This window comes from Oreochromis aureus, linkage group 8 (assembly GCF_013358895.1).
Source record: "Oreochromis aureus strain Israel breed Guangdong linkage group 8, ZZ_aureus, whole genome shotgun sequence".
Taxonomy (NCBI): domain Eukaryota; kingdom Metazoa; phylum Chordata; class Actinopteri; order Cichliformes; family Cichlidae; genus Oreochromis; species Oreochromis aureus.
In genome coordinates this window covers 3,741,352-3,762,379 of record NC_052949.1, presented here as the reverse complement: position 1 = coordinate 3,762,379, position 21,028 = coordinate 3,741,352, and the positions used below count along the sequence as shown (strand labels likewise).

At 38.6% G+C, this 21,028-nt stretch overlaps 3 protein-coding genes across 4 annotated transcripts; 2 read left to right on the top strand and 1 right to left on the bottom strand.

Annotated features, from left to right (window-relative positions):
* The first annotated feature begins 661 nt into the window (after window positions 1-661).
* Window positions 662-3,710, top strand: oxld1 (oxidoreductase-like domain containing 1). Of its 2 annotated transcripts, none has more exons than XM_031750464.2 (2): window positions 662-869; window positions 1,728-3,710. In XM_031750464.2, exons 1-2 carry the CDS (start codon window positions 819-821, stop codon window positions 2,070-2,072), a joined length of 396 nt encoding a protein of 131 aa, XP_031606324.1. In that variant the 5' UTR covers window positions 662-818; the 3' UTR covers window positions 2,073-3,710. The 2 variants fall into 2 exon arrangements, with proteins under 2 accessions (XP_031606324.1, XP_031606323.1); XM_031750463.2 differs by having other exon boundaries at window positions 1,725-3,710.
* A 3,999-nt stretch (window positions 3,711-7,709) lies between these two features.
* On the top strand, window positions 7,710-11,478 carry pde6gb (phosphodiesterase 6G, cGMP-specific, rod, gamma, paralog b). The gene is made up of 4 exons (XM_031750442.2): window positions 7,710-7,836; window positions 9,613-9,839; window positions 9,935-9,975; window positions 10,061-11,478. The coding sequence occupies exons 2-4, from the start codon at window positions 9,694-9,696 to the stop codon at window positions 10,135-10,137; spliced, it is 264 nt and encodes an 87-aa protein (XP_031606302.1). The 5' UTR covers window positions 7,710-7,836; window positions 9,613-9,693; the 3' UTR covers window positions 10,138-11,478.
* A 2,463-nt stretch (window positions 11,479-13,941) lies between these two features.
* On the bottom strand, window positions 13,942-19,559 carry LOC116328602 (gastrula zinc finger protein XlCGF57.1-like). The gene is made up of 2 exons (XM_039616791.1): window positions 19,199-19,559; window positions 13,942-17,069 (listed from the first exon to the last, which is right to left on the bottom strand). The coding sequence occupies exons 1-2, from the start codon at window positions 19,356-19,358 to the stop codon at window positions 15,607-15,609; spliced, it is 1,623 nt and encodes a 540-aa protein (XP_039472725.1). The 5' UTR covers window positions 19,359-19,559; the 3' UTR covers window positions 13,942-15,606.
* Window positions 19,560-21,028: the final 1,469 nt, after the last annotated feature.

Genomic DNA, 21,028 nt, shown 5'->3' with positions numbered 1-21,028 from the left:
TTCTTCACCTTTCTTGCACACTGTTTGCTGCTTTGTTGGTTGACACCAGGTATTTAAACTCATCCACTCACTCATCCACTTCCACCTGTCTCCTTCTCATTCACATATATGTATTCTGGCTTCTCTTTTCAAAGCATACCTCCACCTCTCCAGGCTCTCTTCCACCTGGTCCCTTCTCTCACTATAGATCACAGTGTCATCTACAAGCATCACAGTCCACGGAAATTCCTGCCTGATATCATTTCAATCAAGAAGATTCACCAAAACACAGTGAAGCTCCTGACCTTCTCTATACTTCTCCATCAACACTCTCAAAGCAAATTTGGCATTTCTAGTGCGGTAAGTGATCAGACACTACTACTATAAAATAAATACTGTAGTATTAATAGTAATCATCCCGTCTAGTGAAGACAACCAATATTATTTTTGTCTTTTAATGTGTGTCTGTAATATTTGTCTGGCTTTACTGCCGTTTCTGCTGTTTGTTTGTATTGTAGAATACTGACACCTGCTGGCCAGATGAGGGAAATATTTTTATGTCCCGCCCAAAAACCTAATCAATGCTTTCAATTGGTTTAAATTTTACAAAGCCCCCATTTGATTGGGTGATATGCTTTATGCTGGCCAATCACCGCTTTTGTTTACAACCAGCCTCAAAAGGTCAGAGTTGAAAAATGGGAAGTAATGCAGCTTTAGCTGTCACAGCAGCTAACATGGTGGAAGTTTTAAACTCCGGGAAGGAACAGCTTAATTAAACATTCACTCTGGAGAAAATGAACCACACAGAAACATAACCGCGCGTCCTGCCCGATTCTGCAATGCTGTGTGCGGGTGTTAAAGCCGTGAGGTCGTCGGTGTCATTACGAAAGGTTGGTGGCTAAGCTAACGGTTCGTTTAACAGCGGATGATGTCCGTTATGTTTTTAACACTGGAGTAACCTTACACGGTCACTCGTTTGATAGTAATAATCATTCTTATCTCGAAAACGACAATAGCCTAAAGACACTCATTTAATTAACGGACACGTCCAACTGAGAGGAAACCCAGCAAACACCGGAGAGGTTGTCTCTCTGTGGGTTGGGAAAGCCCCGGTGTCCCTCCCAGAAGAGCTGAAGGACGTTACTTGAGAAAGGTAGCTCTGGGGAGCTCTCCTTAGACTGCCGAACCGAGATAACACAAACTGGAGAGAGGCTGGAGGGCTTTACAGACCAGGATCAAACCTTTAAACCCTGTAAAGAGCAGATAGAAAACGGAGATGCTTGAGAATTCAGTCTGTCATTATTATTATTAGTAGTAGTATTATTATTACCACCATTGTTATTGAGACCATACTAGGATCAACAAGTTACAGCGCCCCGGGCACAAATGTTTTCCTTTCTTCAGTAATTATACTCATATATGAAAGTGTACCTACTGTACATGTACACAGAACAGCTTGATTTTAACTTACTGAATCCACCACAATGCACAGTTTCACTAAAATCTTTACAGTGTCTGATAGGAAATGGAATATTAAGCAGTCAGGGTTTTTATTAACCATATTTCTAATTTAAGTATCTTTACACACACACACCTGAAATATTAAGAGATTTTTAATATTTATATTATCATTATTATTACTATTATTATTATGATTACTATTTAATAGACTAAAATTTAAAGACAGATTGATGTGTCCTCATCGTGTCTCACATGATTTTCACTGGTTCTTTCGCTGTCCTCAGCAGTTATGGACGAGTCATGTTCACAGCGGGATTGTTCACCACCTCCCTGCAGGACCAAATTCGCCTGCTGCTCCTCCTGTTCTGACGGACTCTTCTGAGCCCGCCAACACAGAACAAAAACATGACTCTATCTCCACTTGGACCCCCGCCCAGGGTCCCCCACCGCTTCCCACGCACTGCTGCATGAGTGGCTGTCACAACTGTGTATGGATTGAACACGCAGAGCAGCTGCTGGAGTACTACAACGATGGAAGCGAGCAAGCGCTCGTTGCTATTGAGGAGAACGTCCTCGATGAGAACCTTAAAACTTACCTGAAGATGGAGATCAGACTCTTAAAAAAGACGTGACCGTCGCAGCCAAAAACCCTTCACAGGCTGATATTTTACAGCACACAGTGTACCTCCACATTTTCACTCCTCCTTCATCCTGTGGGTCCCACAGTATATGTCTAATTTTAGAAAGATGGCAGACGTTGACAGATAAGACTTTGGGTCTTTGATGGTCGTTGTTATGTTGCACTTATCTAATATTTGCTTCAACAAAGCAGGAAAAAAAGGAGTTGCCATCTGGCAGGTTGCTGGAAATCATAAATACTCAGGATAAAAATACTCTTTGATTTTTACTGGAATCTGTTCAGACCTGCTTTGGCCTTTATTTCATTTAGACAGTGCAGATCTGTCAGGATGTCAAGAAATCTCAACCATGAAAGAAAAAACACAAACACTTAAATTTGCAAAGGCCGGAGAAATTTATTAGGAATATCAAACTAATTCATTTGAAAATGAAAGCAACTCATTGTAAAAGAGTTGAGGCAAGAAGTATTTCTCCAAACTTTGAGTGTTTTTAAGTTATCTAAGGTTCCAGCTTCCTGTGTGGCTTCATAGTGTACAGAGAACAGATGGCAGTCGGACCCTTTTAGATCTTGACATGTTCGTTTTTTTCTTAAGGAAGGGTTATTCATGTTGTTCATACAGGGTCCTTGAAGTTCACAGTGTGAAATGTTATTTTTCTGTTAGAACCTTGTTTGTTGGTCCAGCTCAGTTGTGGTTCATGTTCAGTGTCTCCGCCTGTCTGTGCTGCTTAATAACCCCAGGGCAGATGTTATCGATGGGGGCGTTCTGTTGCAAAACTACAGAATCATGAAGATGGACTACAAACAGGTCCTCTTAGATTTCTTTGCTAGTCATGCAGGCTGACCAAAGACAATCCAGTGAAAAATAGCATTTTATTACCAAATATTTGTAATAGGAAATGTTATTCACTCTGCTGTCCACTCATACATTTCTCTTGGTGCTGAAGAGATGCTTTTCACCTCAGTGCAAGATTTTCTTTGTGGGTCATATGACTTGTTGGAAGGTGTTATTTCTTTTCATAAAGTGTATCTTCTGTTAAAGGAGGTGATGAAGTATTAAAGCACATTTCCTTAGTATTTGGAGAATTCAGTCAGGTCTGATTATTAAGGCCTCACTCAAATCAAAACCTGCCACAACTTTTGTTTCCAACAGTCTGAAGTTGTGCACAGACTGCAGTCCCAGCCGGTGGTCTGCTATAAAGCATAAGATTGCATCATAACACAGTCCAACGATTCTCTACATGAAAGACCATCGTTACTGTGAATAAACATAAAACAAACTAGTCCAGTGAAGAAATAAATAGCTTGAGTTTTCAGGGGTCTGAAACTGCAGCTTTTTAGAAGGTGTGATGAGTTTTTGTCCCTTTCTGGTGAATGTTTGCAAGTAATAGTTGTAATGTGCACAGCATCACGAGCTGACAAGAGGAGCAATGTTTGAAACTTCAGGGATGTCTGAATTGTTGTCACGTGCTGTTTGGTGTTTGATTGGTTTGCATTGTGTCTTTACAGCATTTGCACCTTTGAAGCATCAGAACAACACTTTGCCTCTCTGTATTTGAGTTTATTTAAATTATATTAGAAATTAGTTTTAATCCAATGCTTGTTAAATAAATATTTTTTATTTACTGTCAGATTCAGAGTGCTTTATTTTTGTGCAGAGAGTTGGTGCTCACAACCAAACATGCAAATAAGTTCAAGCCTGAAAAACTTTAATAGCCCCTGTAGCCACAAGGGGGAGCTACATATGCATAAAACTGTATGACCACCTAACCTGTTTATTTCATCATCATGTATTTTTATCTAACCAGCTCCAAGTGTTGTTTATACTCTAATGTGATTATAGTCAGAATATTTAACAAGCATAAAATCTTTGTGGCTTCAGGAAATCAAACTTTGTTCTTATTGATATTTACAGTAAGTATGTAAAACACTGCATTGTTCTCGTGTTGTTAATGAGATTTAGATCCCTGCAGGCTTCTTCTCTGATGTGTCAGAGAAGAAGCCGATCACGTTCGGTCTTGCCACCTTAATGACGTCTTTGGTTAGCCTTCTCCCAGTCCCTCTGGACCAGTATCTGAGGTGACAGTGACCCTGATCTCACTGAGTCAGCATTAGTCCAGTAATAGTGATGCACTATAAGTCCTGATTACTCAAGGTCCAGTGCTGCAGCTGCAGCCAGCCATACAGCGTGCAGAGTTACGCTTTGATCTGGGTTATGCAGCGGATTAAGAATGAGACGTTTCACTGATCATATGTAGAGCAATGACTCTGACGTGATGGAAAACATTCGAGACAGATTATTGGCTGATGCCGAGGCTGCAACATGACACTTTGCATCATTGCAGTGGGGAAGGTTCTACGAACAGTAAGCTGCAAGAAGTCGCAAGTTAGCGCTAAACAGTTTTCTTGTTTCAGTTTCTTTCAAACTGCCATAAAATTGGACCTTTCTGTAGTTTAATAAAGGCAGAGTGCCTGTAGCTCTATACAAGAACTCGTCAAGAACGATGTATTCACCAAACGTAGTCAGATTCACAGGTGTGGGTAGAAAACATTGCATTTAAACTAGTCAGTCATAAAACTGATAACTTGAAAGAATTAAATGTTAACTGCAGATGAGTTCAAATGTATAAAACTGTGTTGTCTGCAAAGAAAAGAAAGAAATGTGCCAAAAATAGGGCCCCGCCGAACTCCATCAACAATCACTTTTCTTAAAGGATCCTAAAATCAAGCTAATATTGAACCAAAGAGGAAAGATTATGTGATTCATTGTGATTCCCTTTTTTAAATCTAGTCTTTAAATCTAGAGTTTAAATCTAGAGTGTCTTTAAATCTAAGTTTAAGAGTTTAAGTAAAATCCTTCTCCTCACATGCAACGTCTGATCCCATCACATCTTAAAAATCTTATAGCCCTTTTATCCCAACAGAGCACTTCCCTCTCAGAGTGCAGGATTACTTGTGGTTCCTGAAGTTTCTAAAAGTAGAGGCAGAGGCAGAGCTTTAAGTTTTCAGGCCCCACTGCTGTGGAACCAGCTCCCAGTTTGGGTTCAGTCAGACACCTTCTTTACTTTTAAGATTAGGGTTCAAACTTTTCTTTTCGATAAAACTTCTAGGGCTGGACCATTTGACCCTGAACTGTCCTTTAGCTTAGGCTGCTGCGGGATTTCCCATGATGCTCTTCTGAATCAGTATCTTCTCAATTTGCCTCTTTTATACATGTATATACCATGACTGCACATACTAACATTTGTCTTCTCTCTCTTGCAGTTTGTTATTTGTCCTGTTTACCTGCTCTCCTTTTTTTTTCTTTTGTCTTTTTCTTATTGTTTATTAAATTTTCACTTAAACTTACATGCATTGTTTTGCAGGTTTCATTTAAAGGTGAAGGTCAGTATCAAATGAGTGAAGGATTTCTTTAGCACTGCTTTGTGATGGTCCTTCTAGTTTAATTATTAAAAAAAATCCGAGCTGCTGTTTGGGATGTCTCCACATTCAGTATGTCTCTAGCATGTAGATACGAGCTGCTGATGTTGGCTTAGTCCCCTGTTTAATGAAGAGTACCCCCACTGCAGGGTGTTACACTGATACACACAGACAATGTAAAAGATTTCTGTGGGTTGGAGGATTGGAGGGTTTCGCCTTAAGCAGATGGAGAGATGATTGCATAACAAAGATGGAGTGGGACTGTGGGGCTTTCAGGAAGCTTCCAGCTCCATCTATAATCTGTTTGAACATATTGTAAGCTGTGTGATCTCATCCTGCATCCTACTGACTCAAATCACTAATTTAATTAGCAGTACCTAGAGGATTTCTAAAGACATTTCTGGAAAACTTCATTGCAAATACTGTAAAATACATAAAGATCATTTTTATATGGCAAACTGCATTTATCACAGAGCATCTTTCCTCCACAATCTATCATTTCCAAAGTGATTCTGGAAGAAATACTCAGATCTTCCTGATGCTTAGAGTTCAGCATCAACCATTTACACATGAAACAAGGAGCTCATTAAACAAAACTGTGAGGCTCTGTTAGACAAACGCTGCTCTAGAAATAACTGCAACTAATAAGTAATACATAGATGAATACAAGCATCTATGTACTGTCATGTACTGTACTGTAATTTTTAAAAATCCTTATATTAATTTACAAGATAAGTAAATTAAGTAATTTACTCTGATACAAATGCCTTCATCATTTTAAGCCATTTAGTGAGGTGCAAGCAAAAATGCTGTTATTACCTGAGTTCTGCATCAGGACTGCAACAATTTTCCTAATTTGATCAATTTGTTAATTATTTTGTCCAATTAACTGCTATTATTCTCCAGCTATATAAGGGACACTTCTCTTATTTAACCTAATCTAAAATCCCAAACAGCATTCATCGTTGCATGCTGTTTGGCTCTGATGGAAAAGGGAAAGCAGCTGGTTGTCACTCATTACTTGATCAGGTTTAAGCAACGAAAGCATTCGGTTTAGGAGGTGCAGGAGGAGACTGTGGCCTGGGTTTAAATCATGGATGTAGCCACAGTAACGTGACCCACCGGCAGCCTTAATAGCATCACGGGGTTTTGGGAACCAGGCGTTACTATAGAGGGACATGCTAAGTTGTCAGCTACATTTGCCAGTTGTCTTATAATATACAGGTGCAGTGCACAGACACATTTACCTGCTAATTGGTCCTAAGTAACAGGCTAATAAAATAGTAGAAAATCACTGACCAAAACTGAAGGACGAACTTCAAAACATATTATTTATTAGATAATTACCACAGAAACGCTCAGAAAGTGAAAGGTCTTAGCTGACTGCTACCATTGAATGTGTTAATCACCGTGGCCTCATGTATGAGTTTAAGGCTTAACAAAATCAATCAGGTGAGTTACAAAAAGGGAGAAACTATTCATAGAGGCCAAAACTTTGTAGCAGGCTGTAAACATGTTTACTTCTGCTTTAAATTTGCACACGGACACTAGAGGTACCACATTTCTGTAATATCTTCACTTTTCTACCATGATCCTTAAAGGAAAGCATTGAAACGGTAGCAGCGAGGTTTTTTACAACAGGCAGTCTTGGTCATGTCTTTTTGAAAGCATCAGTATTTATGTCCTGGGAATGGCACAAGGCTGGTTTGGACATATTGTGAGAAAGAACTTGGTGAGTGTAGATCAGTGGTCATCAATCATTTTAGTTTGTTTAAGTATGTTGTGTACAAGAATATCAGCTTTAGAAACCGCAGCTGCCAGATAAATATAATGCATTGAAAAAGTGCAAAAAATCAATAAAATCAGTTTTTAAAAAAAACAGATAATTTTTCCCAGAATGTTATCTTTTTTAAAATTTCTGTAGTGTAGCTTCTGTAAATATTAACATTCAATGTATGGTTACAAAATATGAGAAAACATCTGTAAGACAATAATAATACGAACAATTGTATAATTTCACAGTGAAATTTCTCACTGAAATGTTTGAAGTTGACTGTAAATGTGCACAGTTATTCTCCACCGCTGTTCACAACGTGCACAATCCACTTTTACACCTATGTACACATTACAGTTTAACCTAAACCTCAAACATGTGAACTGTTGACAGTCGAGAAGGGAGGCGGTGCCTCCGTAATCTCCCGCGGGTGTCGGCTATAAGAGGGACCACAAGCCCCGACTGGCCCTCACAGCAAGCCTAGCATAGAAGTCCACTCATCTGCTAGACGGATCAGCGCTGCGCTCACACCCACTCGTCTGGCTGTTCTTCACCCAAGCAGCCGGTGAGTAGACCATCATCACCGATCAGTGCTGATATTCAGACACCGTCTGGATTTAATAGAGCGGTGGGAAACTTTGTTGCTCTTCTGCAGCTGTGTGTGTGTCAGTGAAGAACGTGGGTGTTAATATTTGTTTCTTTATTAGGAGAAAATAATCCAGATAAAAGAGTTTAGAGCTCCAGAAATGATCACGCTTGGGTATAAAAAAAAGTAAACAGCAATTTGTGGTGTCGTTTATAATGTGATTAAACGTGACAGAGTAAATTAGTGCAGATGTTTCTGTAATCTATAGACCGATGCTGTTTAACACTCAGTTATCAGTTATTTAAAAACTGCCTACAGTGCAAACTTACTCCAAACATGGATAAAACAAGATGTTGTTTCATGTACAAGTTTTAGTTTTATTTATTCACCTGACAGATACATTTATCAACAACCTGGACAGAAAAAATATTTAAAAATGATCTCACAACAACGTTCACTTCGGTTTGGCCTGTTTAAAGCTGTCAAAAAAGTTTCATTTTAAAATTCTTGATATTAAAACTGTGGCTCAAACGAAAGCAGATCTCTGAATATGTGATATGTGAGTATATTCAACCCACACATATTCTTTTCTTTGCCATGTTTTTGTTCTCAATCATAATTTTCTGTCTTTAAGTGTTTTACTTTTATATTAGTTGTTTGCCTTTGCTTGTTTTTATTTATTTAAATGAATATCGAGGAAAGACGTCTTGCCCATGTGTATTCAACATATTAGATAAATCGATAGTTAAGGTAATATTTTTATTTGAATATCAGAGAACGATAATGTAACAGATTTTTTATTTTTGTTTCATTAAGTGTATAAGTAGATTGGTTCAGTAAAAAATGACTTGATCACCAAACGAACATTTTTGCTGATGAAACTGAGAGCGCTAAAATCTGACATTATCAAACAGCAGTGTTAAGGTTTTGTACTTTCCCCCTTTTTTTTAAATCAGTTTTTTTTTTTAATTTACTTTCTATATTTTAATTTAGTTTTTTTTTAATTGTCTAAAAATATTTGCTTTTGTTTAGGTTTAGTTTTTCTTAGTTTATTTCCCAATTTTCTTTAAATACACAGGGCGTTTCTCCAGGCAAAATTCAGAATTGAAACACAAACATTTCCATTAAAGCCTCCTCAGACAGGCTGTGATGGCAACTTTGACCAAACTGGCAAAAACTAAAAATCAGGACGTTTGTTGCTTTGTTTGTTTTTGTGTTAGTTAGCATTGTGCGTTAGCTGTAATAACCTTGGTATTTATCCAGTATAACCACATTAATGGTTAAGACCTGTTCAGGGTTGTCTGTGTCATTAGGACATGGTGAGCGGATTTAATCGTTTAGACCTTCAGTGCATAGCTCAGCGTTTCTGCAGCGGTGTCCTTGCTTTAACAAGATTAGGAGTTCACCATCAGCTCGAACCAGAGAAGGAGAGCACACGTATTAACTTGAGCCAGGGATTATGGGTAATTGGGTCATCCCAGCAGGACAAGCTGCAATGTGGTCCACCACATTCAGGTGCTGGGAAATATGAGAGTGTAAATCCTGGCAGGTGCTCATCAGATCTGTAATAGGATTATAGATGGTAATGTCAAACAGAGGTGACAGGAGCTGCGTGCTACCTGTGACATGGTTAGAGAGTTTTAGATCATTCGCTGCTTGACACTAAAAGGATTTACAGATAATAACCTAGTGAGAGTTTCTCTTTATTTCTCTGTTTTTAATTGCTCTTTTCCCTTGTTGTTCCCAAAAATAAAGACTTCACCACCACGACTACACTTCAGAGAGGTGTCTAACGCTAACAGCCTGCACGCACGTTCTCATACATAACAGCTCAAAATGAATCTTGAGCCACCCAAAGCTGAGATCAAGTCGGCCACCCGCGTCAGCGGAGGCCCCGCCACCCCACGCAAGGGACCCCCCAAGTTCAAGCAGAGGCAGACTCGTCAGTTCAAGAGCAAGCCTCCAAAGAAGGGAGTCCAGGGGTATGCTCTGAATACTTTTCTTCTTCAGGGTCTTGTAAAAAACTAAATAAATCAAATCAAGTGATTTGTAATCATCACAATTCTCTTCTTTGCAGATTTGGAGATGATATCCCTGGAATGGAGGGCTTAGGCACAGGTAAGTGTATGCTAGGGTTGACACCATTGGCTTTAGTGCTCTGCAGGGTCCTGAACAACTTCACATCTGTGCTGTCTTTTTGCAGACATCACTGTCATTTGCCCGTGGGAGGCCTTCAATCACCTGGAGCTGCATGAGCTGGCCCAGTATGGTATCATCTGAGCCTTCCCACATCTCCCTGCAATCCCCTGAGGATTACAGACCACCTTCATGCACTTCAAACCATCTGCCTCAGGATCCATCTCCTATCTTTATGTGGAACTACTGAACCATTATGAACTGTAACAAACACAAAAAAATGGAAAAAGAGAAAAAAAAGCCACACAAAAAAAACTCTTTCTCTTTTCTAACTCTGGATTCTTTCTGTGATTCTGCAGCTCACACACATCTGCTCATGTTTAGCGTCTGTTCTTTTTAAAATCTCACCACTTCTCGCAGTAGACCTGCACCGTCGCCCGGCCGCTCTCCTCTCTTTCACTTTCTCTGTCTCTCTCCTTCCTTTTTCTTCTTTCCTGTTGTCCTCGCGGACAAAAAAACAAAACGAAACTCACGCAAGCAAGGCAGCCTCAATTTGAGTTTAAGTGACAGACCCGTGAAGTGGGTGGGTTCCCATTTCATGTGCTTCGGCGCCTCTCTCGCCATCTCAGAGGCTTTTTCCATCGACGCCGAACCTATAAAACTCTAAACCTGAATTCTGTAGAGAGCGGACACCAGCTTGCTATTGCTGAGCGTAACATTTCAATGGGATAAGCGTTAATCAGATATCCCTCTTTTCCCTCTGTTTTGACCTTTAACTGCACCCATCTTCACCAGAATGCACAAATCTTCACCCTCATGGTATCTGGAAGTCTTCTGTTAGTTATGGCATGTGAAGAACAACCTCTCACCTTATTTTCACAACACAAACTAAGAAATAAGCCGCTTTAATCTCACTTTAGCAGATTTTAAATGTTGAGGAAACCAATTTCTTCTCTTCAACTACCAGGAGTGTGAGTGTCTCCATCATTTTCCACACTTTTATACTCTGTTAACATTATCGCTATTTGTATATCTCCCATATATATCAGTGTATATGAATCTATGTATTGTATATTTAATACGTGTTTATTTCTAATACTTTCACACACCACTACTGTGCCCTGTGTGTGTGTTTGTGTATTTGTGTTTTTGAGCTCATTATCATTTGTTGGTCTCATGTAGAGTAGGTTGTACATTTTTCCTCACTGTCCATCATTCGGTATTATGTTTATTTTATTTCAACGCTACAGTCCTCTCTATCCCTGTCATCTTTTTGGCCCTTACCCCAAACTTGTGTCTTTCAAAACATTAATCTAATCGAGACAATGCTGACAAGCTTTGACGATGTAAAGCTGGTGGATGCACTGTAGTAGTGAAAAAGATGGCAGAGGGATGAGTGGGATGGATGTTTCAGTACAGATCTGAAGACGTGTAGTGGAGCGTTGTCCTCTCTACAGGACGAGGGATAAAAATAAAGCATAAAAAGAGGAAAATAAAAAACGGTGTATTCGTTTTTTCTAATCACATTCTTCTGTGGAGGATTAAGCTTGGATTTAGACCTATTATGCATCTATTTACAGCAGGTACACGCAGGGGGGAAACTTACACTAAAGCACATTTAAGTATTACTGTATTACCTCATGATTAGTGTAACATTTTTCACATCAATTTATATTTAAGGTAGTGCAGATACAAATAATAATTCTGCACATGCAGGACTGAGTTGTTGACTTGAAAATATTTGAATCGACTGCCATAAATTTACTGGTAACAGGACTAAATGCACATTAAATCACAAAAAGCCATCCTGAGAATCTGAAATCCACATGAATATGAAGTCCAGAGGAGCAGAAAGACAAAAAGAGACCCTTTTTTTTATTATAAAGCACAGCATACAGATAAAATGGTGTGAAGCGACACTATTTACACAGAGTGGACACGGGTGAAAACATGAGGATCATGCTGGCAGTTACGAACGAAGAAGTGGAGAGAGGGGAAGAGAAAACTAACAGATCTGAGGTTAATAACGGGAAACTCTGGGAAAACATTAACATTATGCTAACATAAAAGGAAGAATATCAATAAAAACAGTGACCCAGTTAACAAGAAACCAGGACCCCAACATCCACTTTATATTTTACTTTATAGCGTTATTATGTAGTGAATACACTTCATGATAACAATTTAAGTTTTAGAGTTTATTAGTGTATTTATTGGAAGAAAATGACGGCTAATGTAATTTCAATTGATACTTTTGTAATGTAGGCTGTTTTTGGTTCACTTGGATATAGTAAAACATTAAAAGTACTTGGGGGAATTCAAGTACACTTCAAGTGTCTTGTAGTATACTCAGTAATCCTTCTTCTGCTTTAATACAACATTGGATAACTAAATCTTTGGGGACATTGTGACTAAAAATAAGAATAATAAGTTTGTACAGTGGTCCCTCGTTTATCACGGGAGTTACGTTCTAAAAATAACCCGTGATAGGTGAAAACCGTAAAGTAGTCAGCTTTATTTTTTACAATTATTATAGATGTTTTAAGGCTGTAAAACCCCTCACTACACACTTTATACACTTTTCTCAGACAGTAATGAACATGTTCACACTTTTCTCTCGTTTAAACACTCTCAAAGTTCAAACCTTCCTAGAAGAATAAGTCCGGTATTACAGAATGAAATAGAATAGAGCAGCTGCGAGAAAATTTAACATTAATGAATCAATGGTACGGTAGTAGAGGAAGCAGAAGAATGAATTGAGAAGAAGTTTGACTGATCTGACTGTTTTGTTTCGCTTAATGTGCCTTTAAATCCGGAAAATACGGTAACTTCTACCTTCCTTTAGCATGTCCAGAAGTCCAAGTTTTTGTGCGATGGTTAGCATCTTCCGCAGGTGCCTTTGACGGTGCAAAACGACATTGTTGTGTTTGTTGGGGAGAAAACTTACAAACACACAGTACAGCACTTCAGAGTCACACTGCTAGTGATCGAAGATTTATGTAAATTTGACAAGCTGAATGCTTTCTGTACTGTACAGAAGACACGGCACGAGATTGATTGACAATGGTCTACAGCCAATCAGTGCGCAGAACACAATGCGCTGTTTAAAAAAAAAAGAGCATGCAAAATTGCACAAAAGAAATCCGCGAAAGGTGAACCGCGTTATAGCGAGGGACCACTGTACAGCGATGCGCTTGGTAGCCTACTTCTGTCTCTGCCAGGTATTTGTTGACATTGCATACACACTGATGTCCTGACAACAGTTCACACTAAACGTTTCTTTACTTTATTTAATTGGACAATTTAACAGCATCCTGAGACTGTGTGGCCTAAACTCACTGTAGAACCCAATTAAGAAGCTAATGTAGTGAGCTCTCTTCTTGAGGCCTTACTATGTGGGTATTTCAGAAGGAAAGATAATGTAATGCTTTGTAATGGCAGATGGTTTGTCCTGGACACAGCTCATTTGGCGACAGTGGGGAGGAAGAACTTAGTTTGAACAGGAAGAGCCCTCTGATACAGCCTGGCCTCAAGGAAGAGGAGTCATCTGCTGTGAGTGGCATGGGGGTGATAAGAAAGAGAAAAAAAAGTTTATACCACAGGTAATCTGATGAAATTACATTAACTTTACTAATCAGTGCCTGGCTGAGCAGCACTGATTACCGTCGAGCAGACACTTGGATAGTGATAACATTTCTTTCTCCATTATGATTTAACTGTTCTTACATAGTTTGACATAAAATTAGCTTTAGCTTATGCAAATAATACACATAAAACATGAGTCTGTTGAAAGAATGGTGGTTTATTTTATTTACAGTTTTGATGTGATTTATGTTTCTTTTGTTAACCTGAATGAGGTCACTATCTCGATTTGTCAGTGAAATGTACAGTAGTGCAATATTTGCTTAAGAACCTGGGATTACATGAAAACGGTACAAAGACAAGTTATCAAATGTTAAGAAATTTTATTTGTGGACCTGAAGTCTACATCAGCCTCAGTCCATCAAGTCCTCAAAGGAAATTAGAAACACAGTTGTCTTATACAAAATATTTATCAGGCAAATTCACCTTTAGAGCCATCATGAGTGGTTACATTGCATAGTAAAAAATAAATCTGGGAGTAATAATAAAAATCATAATACTGGTAAACAACAAACTGTGTATAAGGCTGAAGGAAGGAGCATTATACATTTTGATCAATACTGAAAGTACACTTTTTCTCAATATAACACTTTATTTTTAGCAATCAAGCTACACTTTCCTGCTGTTAACAAGAGAGAAGTCGAGACGCTTTTCTTTCCCTGGTCCTTAGAATACGATGACCTGGATGACTCTGAACCTTCGCAGACATAGTCCATCCATCCTTTTTCTTAACCACTTATCAAATTGAAGGTGACAGAGGGCTGAACCCAGTATTAATCTTATTTCTGTTACTAAATGTACTGCTCAAAAAACATTAAAGGAACACTATGAAAACACAGATCTCGATGGGAAAAATCATAATGGATATCTATACTGATATGGACTGGAGTAATGAGATACGAATGAAAGGATGCCTCATTGTTTGAGTAAATGAAAATTATCTAACCTACAGAGGGCTTAATTCAAAGACACCTCAAAAATCAAAGTGAAAAAAAGATGGTACAGGCTGGTCCATTTTGCCAAGGGCACTAGGGCACCAGTGTGGACCTGCCACGCTGACAGGCAGTGAGCACAGGGCCCACTAGAGGACTTCAGGCCACCCTAATGAAGTCTCTCACACCAGTGTCCTGCTGAAGATCATTTTGTAGCTCTGGCAGTGCTCATCCTGTTCCTCCTTGCACAAAGGAGCAGATACCGGTCCTGCTGATGGTTTAAGGACTTCCTACAGCCCTGTCCAGCTCTCCCAGAGTAACTGCCCGTCTCATGGAATCTCATCCATGTCCTCGAGACTGTGCTGGGAGACACAGCAAACCTTATGGCAATGGCACGTATTGATGTGCCATCCTGAAGGAGTTGGACTACCTATGTAACCTCTGTAGGGTCCAGGTATCATCTGATAAGGGTAGTGACACTGACCCTTACCAAATCCCAAAATAGTGAAAAAACAATGAGAAAAAAGGAGGGAAAATGACATTCCTGATTGGGGGTTGCCTCATCATTGCCCCTGTGGTGCACCTGTTGTTAATTTCATGAACACCAAACCACCTGAAACTGACTAATAACGCCCTCTGCTATGACTGACCGGGTCAATATCCCAGTGGTTTAACCGACTTATTTCTATACTCTGCTTAAAAAGTATTTCTTTAACTTTTTTGAGCAATGTATTCTTAACTTGTAAAAGTTGTTTCACTCATCACATGTGACTGGGGAGAATTTACTTCTTTCCATGCATGTTAACTTTTTGTCAGCATCATCATTTACCTCATCTTTCTCTAGGATATTTTCCCCTTATGCATTTTGTTTAAGCTTCAGAAGAGAAACTAGTGGAATACAGCAGACCTGTCTGAGAGGTATCAACCTACACTCTCAGTTATCTCGGTGCCATAAAGGAAATCCACTGCTCTGATCTGCACCAACATACTTTAACACTGCATGTAATCTTTTGGACAAAACCCTGTTACTTTACAGTTTCTATCGTGTGTGGACCCTCATGTGTCTCTTCAGGGTTCCCTGTCGTGAAAATGTTACGCCGCAGACATCACAGCCAAATGGTTTCTCTCCTGTGTGAACTGTCATGTGTGCTTTGAGGTGTGTCTTTCGCTTAAATCGTTTTCCGCAATCGTCACAACTAAACGGTTTTTCTCCTGTGTGGAGTCTAAGGTGTCTCTGCAAACATCCCTTTTGACTAAACCTTTTACCACACTTATCACAACCAAATGGTTTCTCTCCTGTGTGGACTCTCATATGCGCTGTGAGATCACTATGTAGTCTAAACTTTTTATCACATCTACTGCAACCAAATGGTTTCTCTCCTGTGTGCACTGTCATATGCGCCTTCAGAATTCCCTGTTGGCTAAAACTTTTGCCGCATTCATCACAGTGAAATGGTTTCTCTCCTGTGTGAATTGTCATGTGCGCCTTCAGAATTTTCTGATGACTGAATCTTTTACCACAGTCATCACAGGTAAATGGTTTCTCCCCTGTGTGAGCTGCCATGTGTATTTTGAGAGTGCACTGGTGTCTAAATCTTTTGCCACAATTATCACAACCAAAAGGTTTCTCTCCCGTGTGAATTCTCATGTGGATCTTAAGATGTGTTTTCTGGTTAAAGCGCTGTCCACAAAAATCACAACAGAAGGGTTTCTCTCCTGTGTGAATTCTCATGTGAGTGTTTAGATGTGTTTTTTGGTTGAACCTTTGTCCACAAACGTCACAGCCAAATGGTTTCTCTCCGGTGCGTACTGCCACTGATGAATCACCATTTTGTGATACTGTAAAGCATTTCTTTTTTGCCAAACCAGAGGAAGACATTCTTCCCCTCTCCCCCTGAAGTGACTGTTTGCAAAGAAAAGTTTTATTACATTCAGATACTTTAGAACTGTCTTGTCCTTTGTCACTATTTACACCTGATTCCGGTGTCCCGGTTTCCTTCCAGTCACTGTCACTGTCTTCAGTGTCAGGTCCAGAGTCTGATAAAGGCTCCTGCCAATAATAGTCATCATCATCATCATTAATACTGACTTCAGTCTCAGATAAGCTGGAAGCCTTTTCATCACCATTTGGATGTATATAAATATCTTGATCTGGACTTCTAGCTGATTCCGGTCCTCCACAGTCATCACCATCAGTTTCCATTTTTATTCCTTTAGCTGGGGGGGCAGTTAAAGCCTCTGCTTCTCTGTTGCATTTAGTTTTTCTTTGAGAAGGTTGTGAATACTCAGATTTCTCGTCACTGTCTTCATGTTTCACACTGACAGCATGGCCTGGAAACCTGGAGATATCCGTCACCTGCACCCCATTTAGCTGCTCTCCCACCTGACTGGTCCAGAGCTCCTCCTGCTCCTCTTTTATTTGGACGACCTCTGGGTCTTGCGGATCTGAAGTGAGCCTCCATTCAGGGGGAACCTCTTTAATTGCCAACAGTTGTGAGATATCTACATGGAAAAATAACACAGACATGAGCATTATGAACAAAAACCTACAGCTGCAAAGGGAGAGATGCCAAACTGTGTTTCATTGCTCTGGTAACAGTGACAATAACGATCTATCTATCTATCTATCATCTACACTAGTGGTAATTGAAGTAAAATTGGTAAAAATGGTAGTGGTAATGATGTAAATGTAATAAAATTAATAACTAAAAAAAATTAGTTATAGTTATAAAGTTAATAACCAAGTAACACAGGAAGCTCATGTGTGACTGTGACGGTACATGACTGATATCTGATTTGAAGCTACTACCAGAACCACAAAAGAATGTGGCTGTTTTCTACTTTTGCAATCTATCTGGAAAAGAATAAGAAAAAAATTGTTATTATAGCTATACAGAAGAAGAATTGCTTACTTAAAAAGAATAACTGCCCACTGAGAAGCACACTGAGAGGTGATCTGTATCAACCTCATACATGGGTCAAATTATATGATGCAGAAAAAAATGAAATGATAATGATAATGATAATCCATTAATAACTTTTTACACCATGGCAAAAATTCCACAAAGCCTGGTGAGGTGCAGACATTTTAGCACTAATAATAGCAGATTCAAATGAGCTACATCCAAGAACAGTGAAGGGGGGTGGAGAATGAAAAAAGAAGAGACTCTCAGCAGTATTAAGATTATTGAGACAAACGCTGTTTGTCTGAAAACAACAAAAACAAAAAGTGACAGAAAAGAAATCTGAAAATCAGAACAAAAAGTCTTTTAATGATTGATTCTGCAGCTTTGTGCCAAATATTTCATTTTTGTTGACAGTCTATTGTAATACATAGTTACATGGTTTTTACATTTTTTATGACATTAATGCGTCTTACAGTTTTATCTCTGCCTGACAGAATAATGAGACATTTTCAATCTATTTAAAGAAAAAAAATCAGCAGCTTACGCTCGGGCTCTGTAAAAAAGGTGATGCTAAGGTGTTTTGGGCATCTCGTTAAGATGCCTCCTGGGCATGCCCAACTGGAAGGAGACGCCATTAGGCCGGGAATGCATTAGGATCCCACAGGAGGAATTGGAAAGTGTGGCTAGGAAGAAGAATACCTGCAAAACCCTGGTGGATGGATGAATGCCCTGCAGTGTGTGAGCTGCTGATGTTTTACAGGCTTTGGCTTGTTTTCAGGCGATCACCCATGGCTGTTTTGGTGTGGATTAATTTCTAAATAAAGGCCCATGCAAGCAGAAATCATTTGAATCATAATACTAGTACTACAATATACTGTGAAACCACCAGGATCCTTAAAGTGCAGTGGCACAACTTTTGGGTCACACCACCACCTAAAATTGAAAAAAAAAAAAAACAGTCAGCAGAAAACGGGAAATAAAAACTGGATTTTGTTCTCAGTGCTCACTCTTGAGTAATCCATCCACTCCAGCCTTCTCTCTCTCTGCCAAATTTTTGTCTCTACAGCACTTCAAACATATTTCTGCTTTAACCTTTTGTTATGTTTTTTTTAGAAGAACATGGTTTTGGTTAAAGAAGTCTTTTGCAAATAAAAAAAAACAACAGTTTCTTATTTGTTCAGAACTATATTTATGCTGCACGCAAATTTTTAAGATATGAAGCCACCTTTTGTAGAGGCTTTATGGACACTTATTAGCAGGCTGAATTTAGTCCGAGATTAAAGAGCTGTAGTTAGTCTAAAAACATTCTTGCTTACAATATAAACACCAGGCCTGATTTATTTCTAGAAATATTGATCAATCATGAAATATGAAGACTTACAAAACATATTTACAGATTCAAAGTCCTCACAGTCATACACCTGACACATCAGTGATACTAAGTTCTGATCTCTGCACCTGGCTTGCACTGAGGCTGAACTACAAAATAACCCTGTTGTGTACCCTCTATAAACCGTCCGGGTGTTGCTCTGTCCTGTTACTGTTCAGTTCCGTCTTTTACAGCGTTTGAAAAAAGAAAAAAGAAGGTGAAAAACAGTTTTTGGTATTTGTGAACATATTCCGCTTTACAGAAGCTTTTTATGTGAATCTTCTTCTTTACTAAGCCCTAAAGTCCGCCTTTTCCCCAGTAGAAACACTCCACATTAAATCTGTGATGATCCTTACCATCTATCTGCTTTACATCCAGCTGCTGATGGACACCCAGCGGTTTACTGTCCGGGTTGTCTTTAAAACGAACACTTTCAGTGTCGTACTGCTGACAATATTCCTCTTCGTTCATGGTGGCCGCATTTGTTCTGTTCTTTAAAATAAACTGGAGGCTCATTTGAGATGAACCAGGCCTGCGCAGGACCGATCCCCTCCGCTCACAGTTAAAGAGGCACTGGCTTCATTTTCGGTCCTGCTTCTTCATCCGTGGATGTATTATATAAGAGCAGGATGCAGACTCCAACAGGGAATCCACTCTCCTGAATCCTTTTGTTAAAAGATTTGTTGCCGTCTCCGCTGGTTTTTGAGCAGGCATCGGGACGGACACCTTTAGTCTCCGTCACCATAGTAACTACAGGCCCTGCAGCAGCAGCAGTAAACAGTAACATACACCACAAAAACGTACATGTCAAAGGCAAATATTAAAAGATAAATATATTTTTAAATATATGATATTACTAGAAAAATAAGTATTGTAAATAAAATAATGTTTCATTCAAATAAATAATAAATACACAAAATAAATTATAATATTATAAATACTGTAAAATAATAGTTACATTCGATTTTTTTATTCTGTTTGTTAGTAGTTTTCATTTTTAAGTTAAAAAAAAAAGACCACTAATGTTAAATGTTTAGCTATGAATAAATGACATATTTACAATCATGTTGTTTGCAGCATTTGTTAATTTTCCAATTCTTATAGACACATTCAAAATTTTAGCGGTAATCACTCAATACAAAAATGTTATTCCTGGTATAACTTTGAATTAACAGGATTAAAAAGAAGGCACTTTAAATCGTTTTATTTTTAGCAATGATATAGCTGTTAAAGCTTCAGGGTTTTAAATAAGAGTTTTAAATAAGATATTAAGATAGCCCCGATGTAATTTATTTATTTCCCATTTATTCTTTCCAATCTTGCCATTTATTTTTATTAGTTCTAATTAGTAGCTTAACTAATTAGAATTTACTTACTTTGAACTCAACAGATGAAACCACTTGGACATCTGTGATCCAAACAGTTCTTACTTTTTCCGTTCATGTCTCTAGAGCAAGACTAGTTTTCATCTGTTATAGTAAAATCAGGCCGATGTGATATTTCTGTCGCTAATTTTAATTTTTGTGCTGTATCAGTCTCCATTATTTCCATAAACATTATCCACTGATTAACATTGATCAAACATGTGACTTCTTTTTTTTATTCATCCGACTAATCAGTTCTTTTCTCCATAAATGTTTTACTGGAAGCCACAACCTCCCTTGCTGTTCAGGCAGATGTCGCCCTCTGCTGGCCCGCTAAAAGAAAAGCACGTGTCTTTTACATTTTCTGAAACTTAACTCATACCAATTCAAATGTATCCTACTATGAATAAGAGGGATGTGGCTGTCCTCTGATGTTTTCTGTTTTTGAATTCATTTATCATCCAAAAACAGAAAGAAAAACAGTGTATATGCTGTTCTTTACATAAAACATCTCTTTTGAAAATTTGAGAAACTCTTACCTCACTGCTTGCCTTTCTAAAAGTAACGGTCCTTATTTCTGCATTCACCATGTACACAGTGGCTGGAAACAACACCTTTCCTTTTACTTGCTTTTATTTCTGGTTTCATTTACCAAAAGATTTCACAACAGTACAAAATAGACATATTTTTATTTATGAATACAAAAATGTCCTAGGAGGATGTCTATTTAACTTAGGAATTGTTTAAAATAAATATTTTACTGGGTGGGCCTTGCAAAAATTCATCCATCTATTTTTTTTGTCCCTTTACCCATGTCAAGGT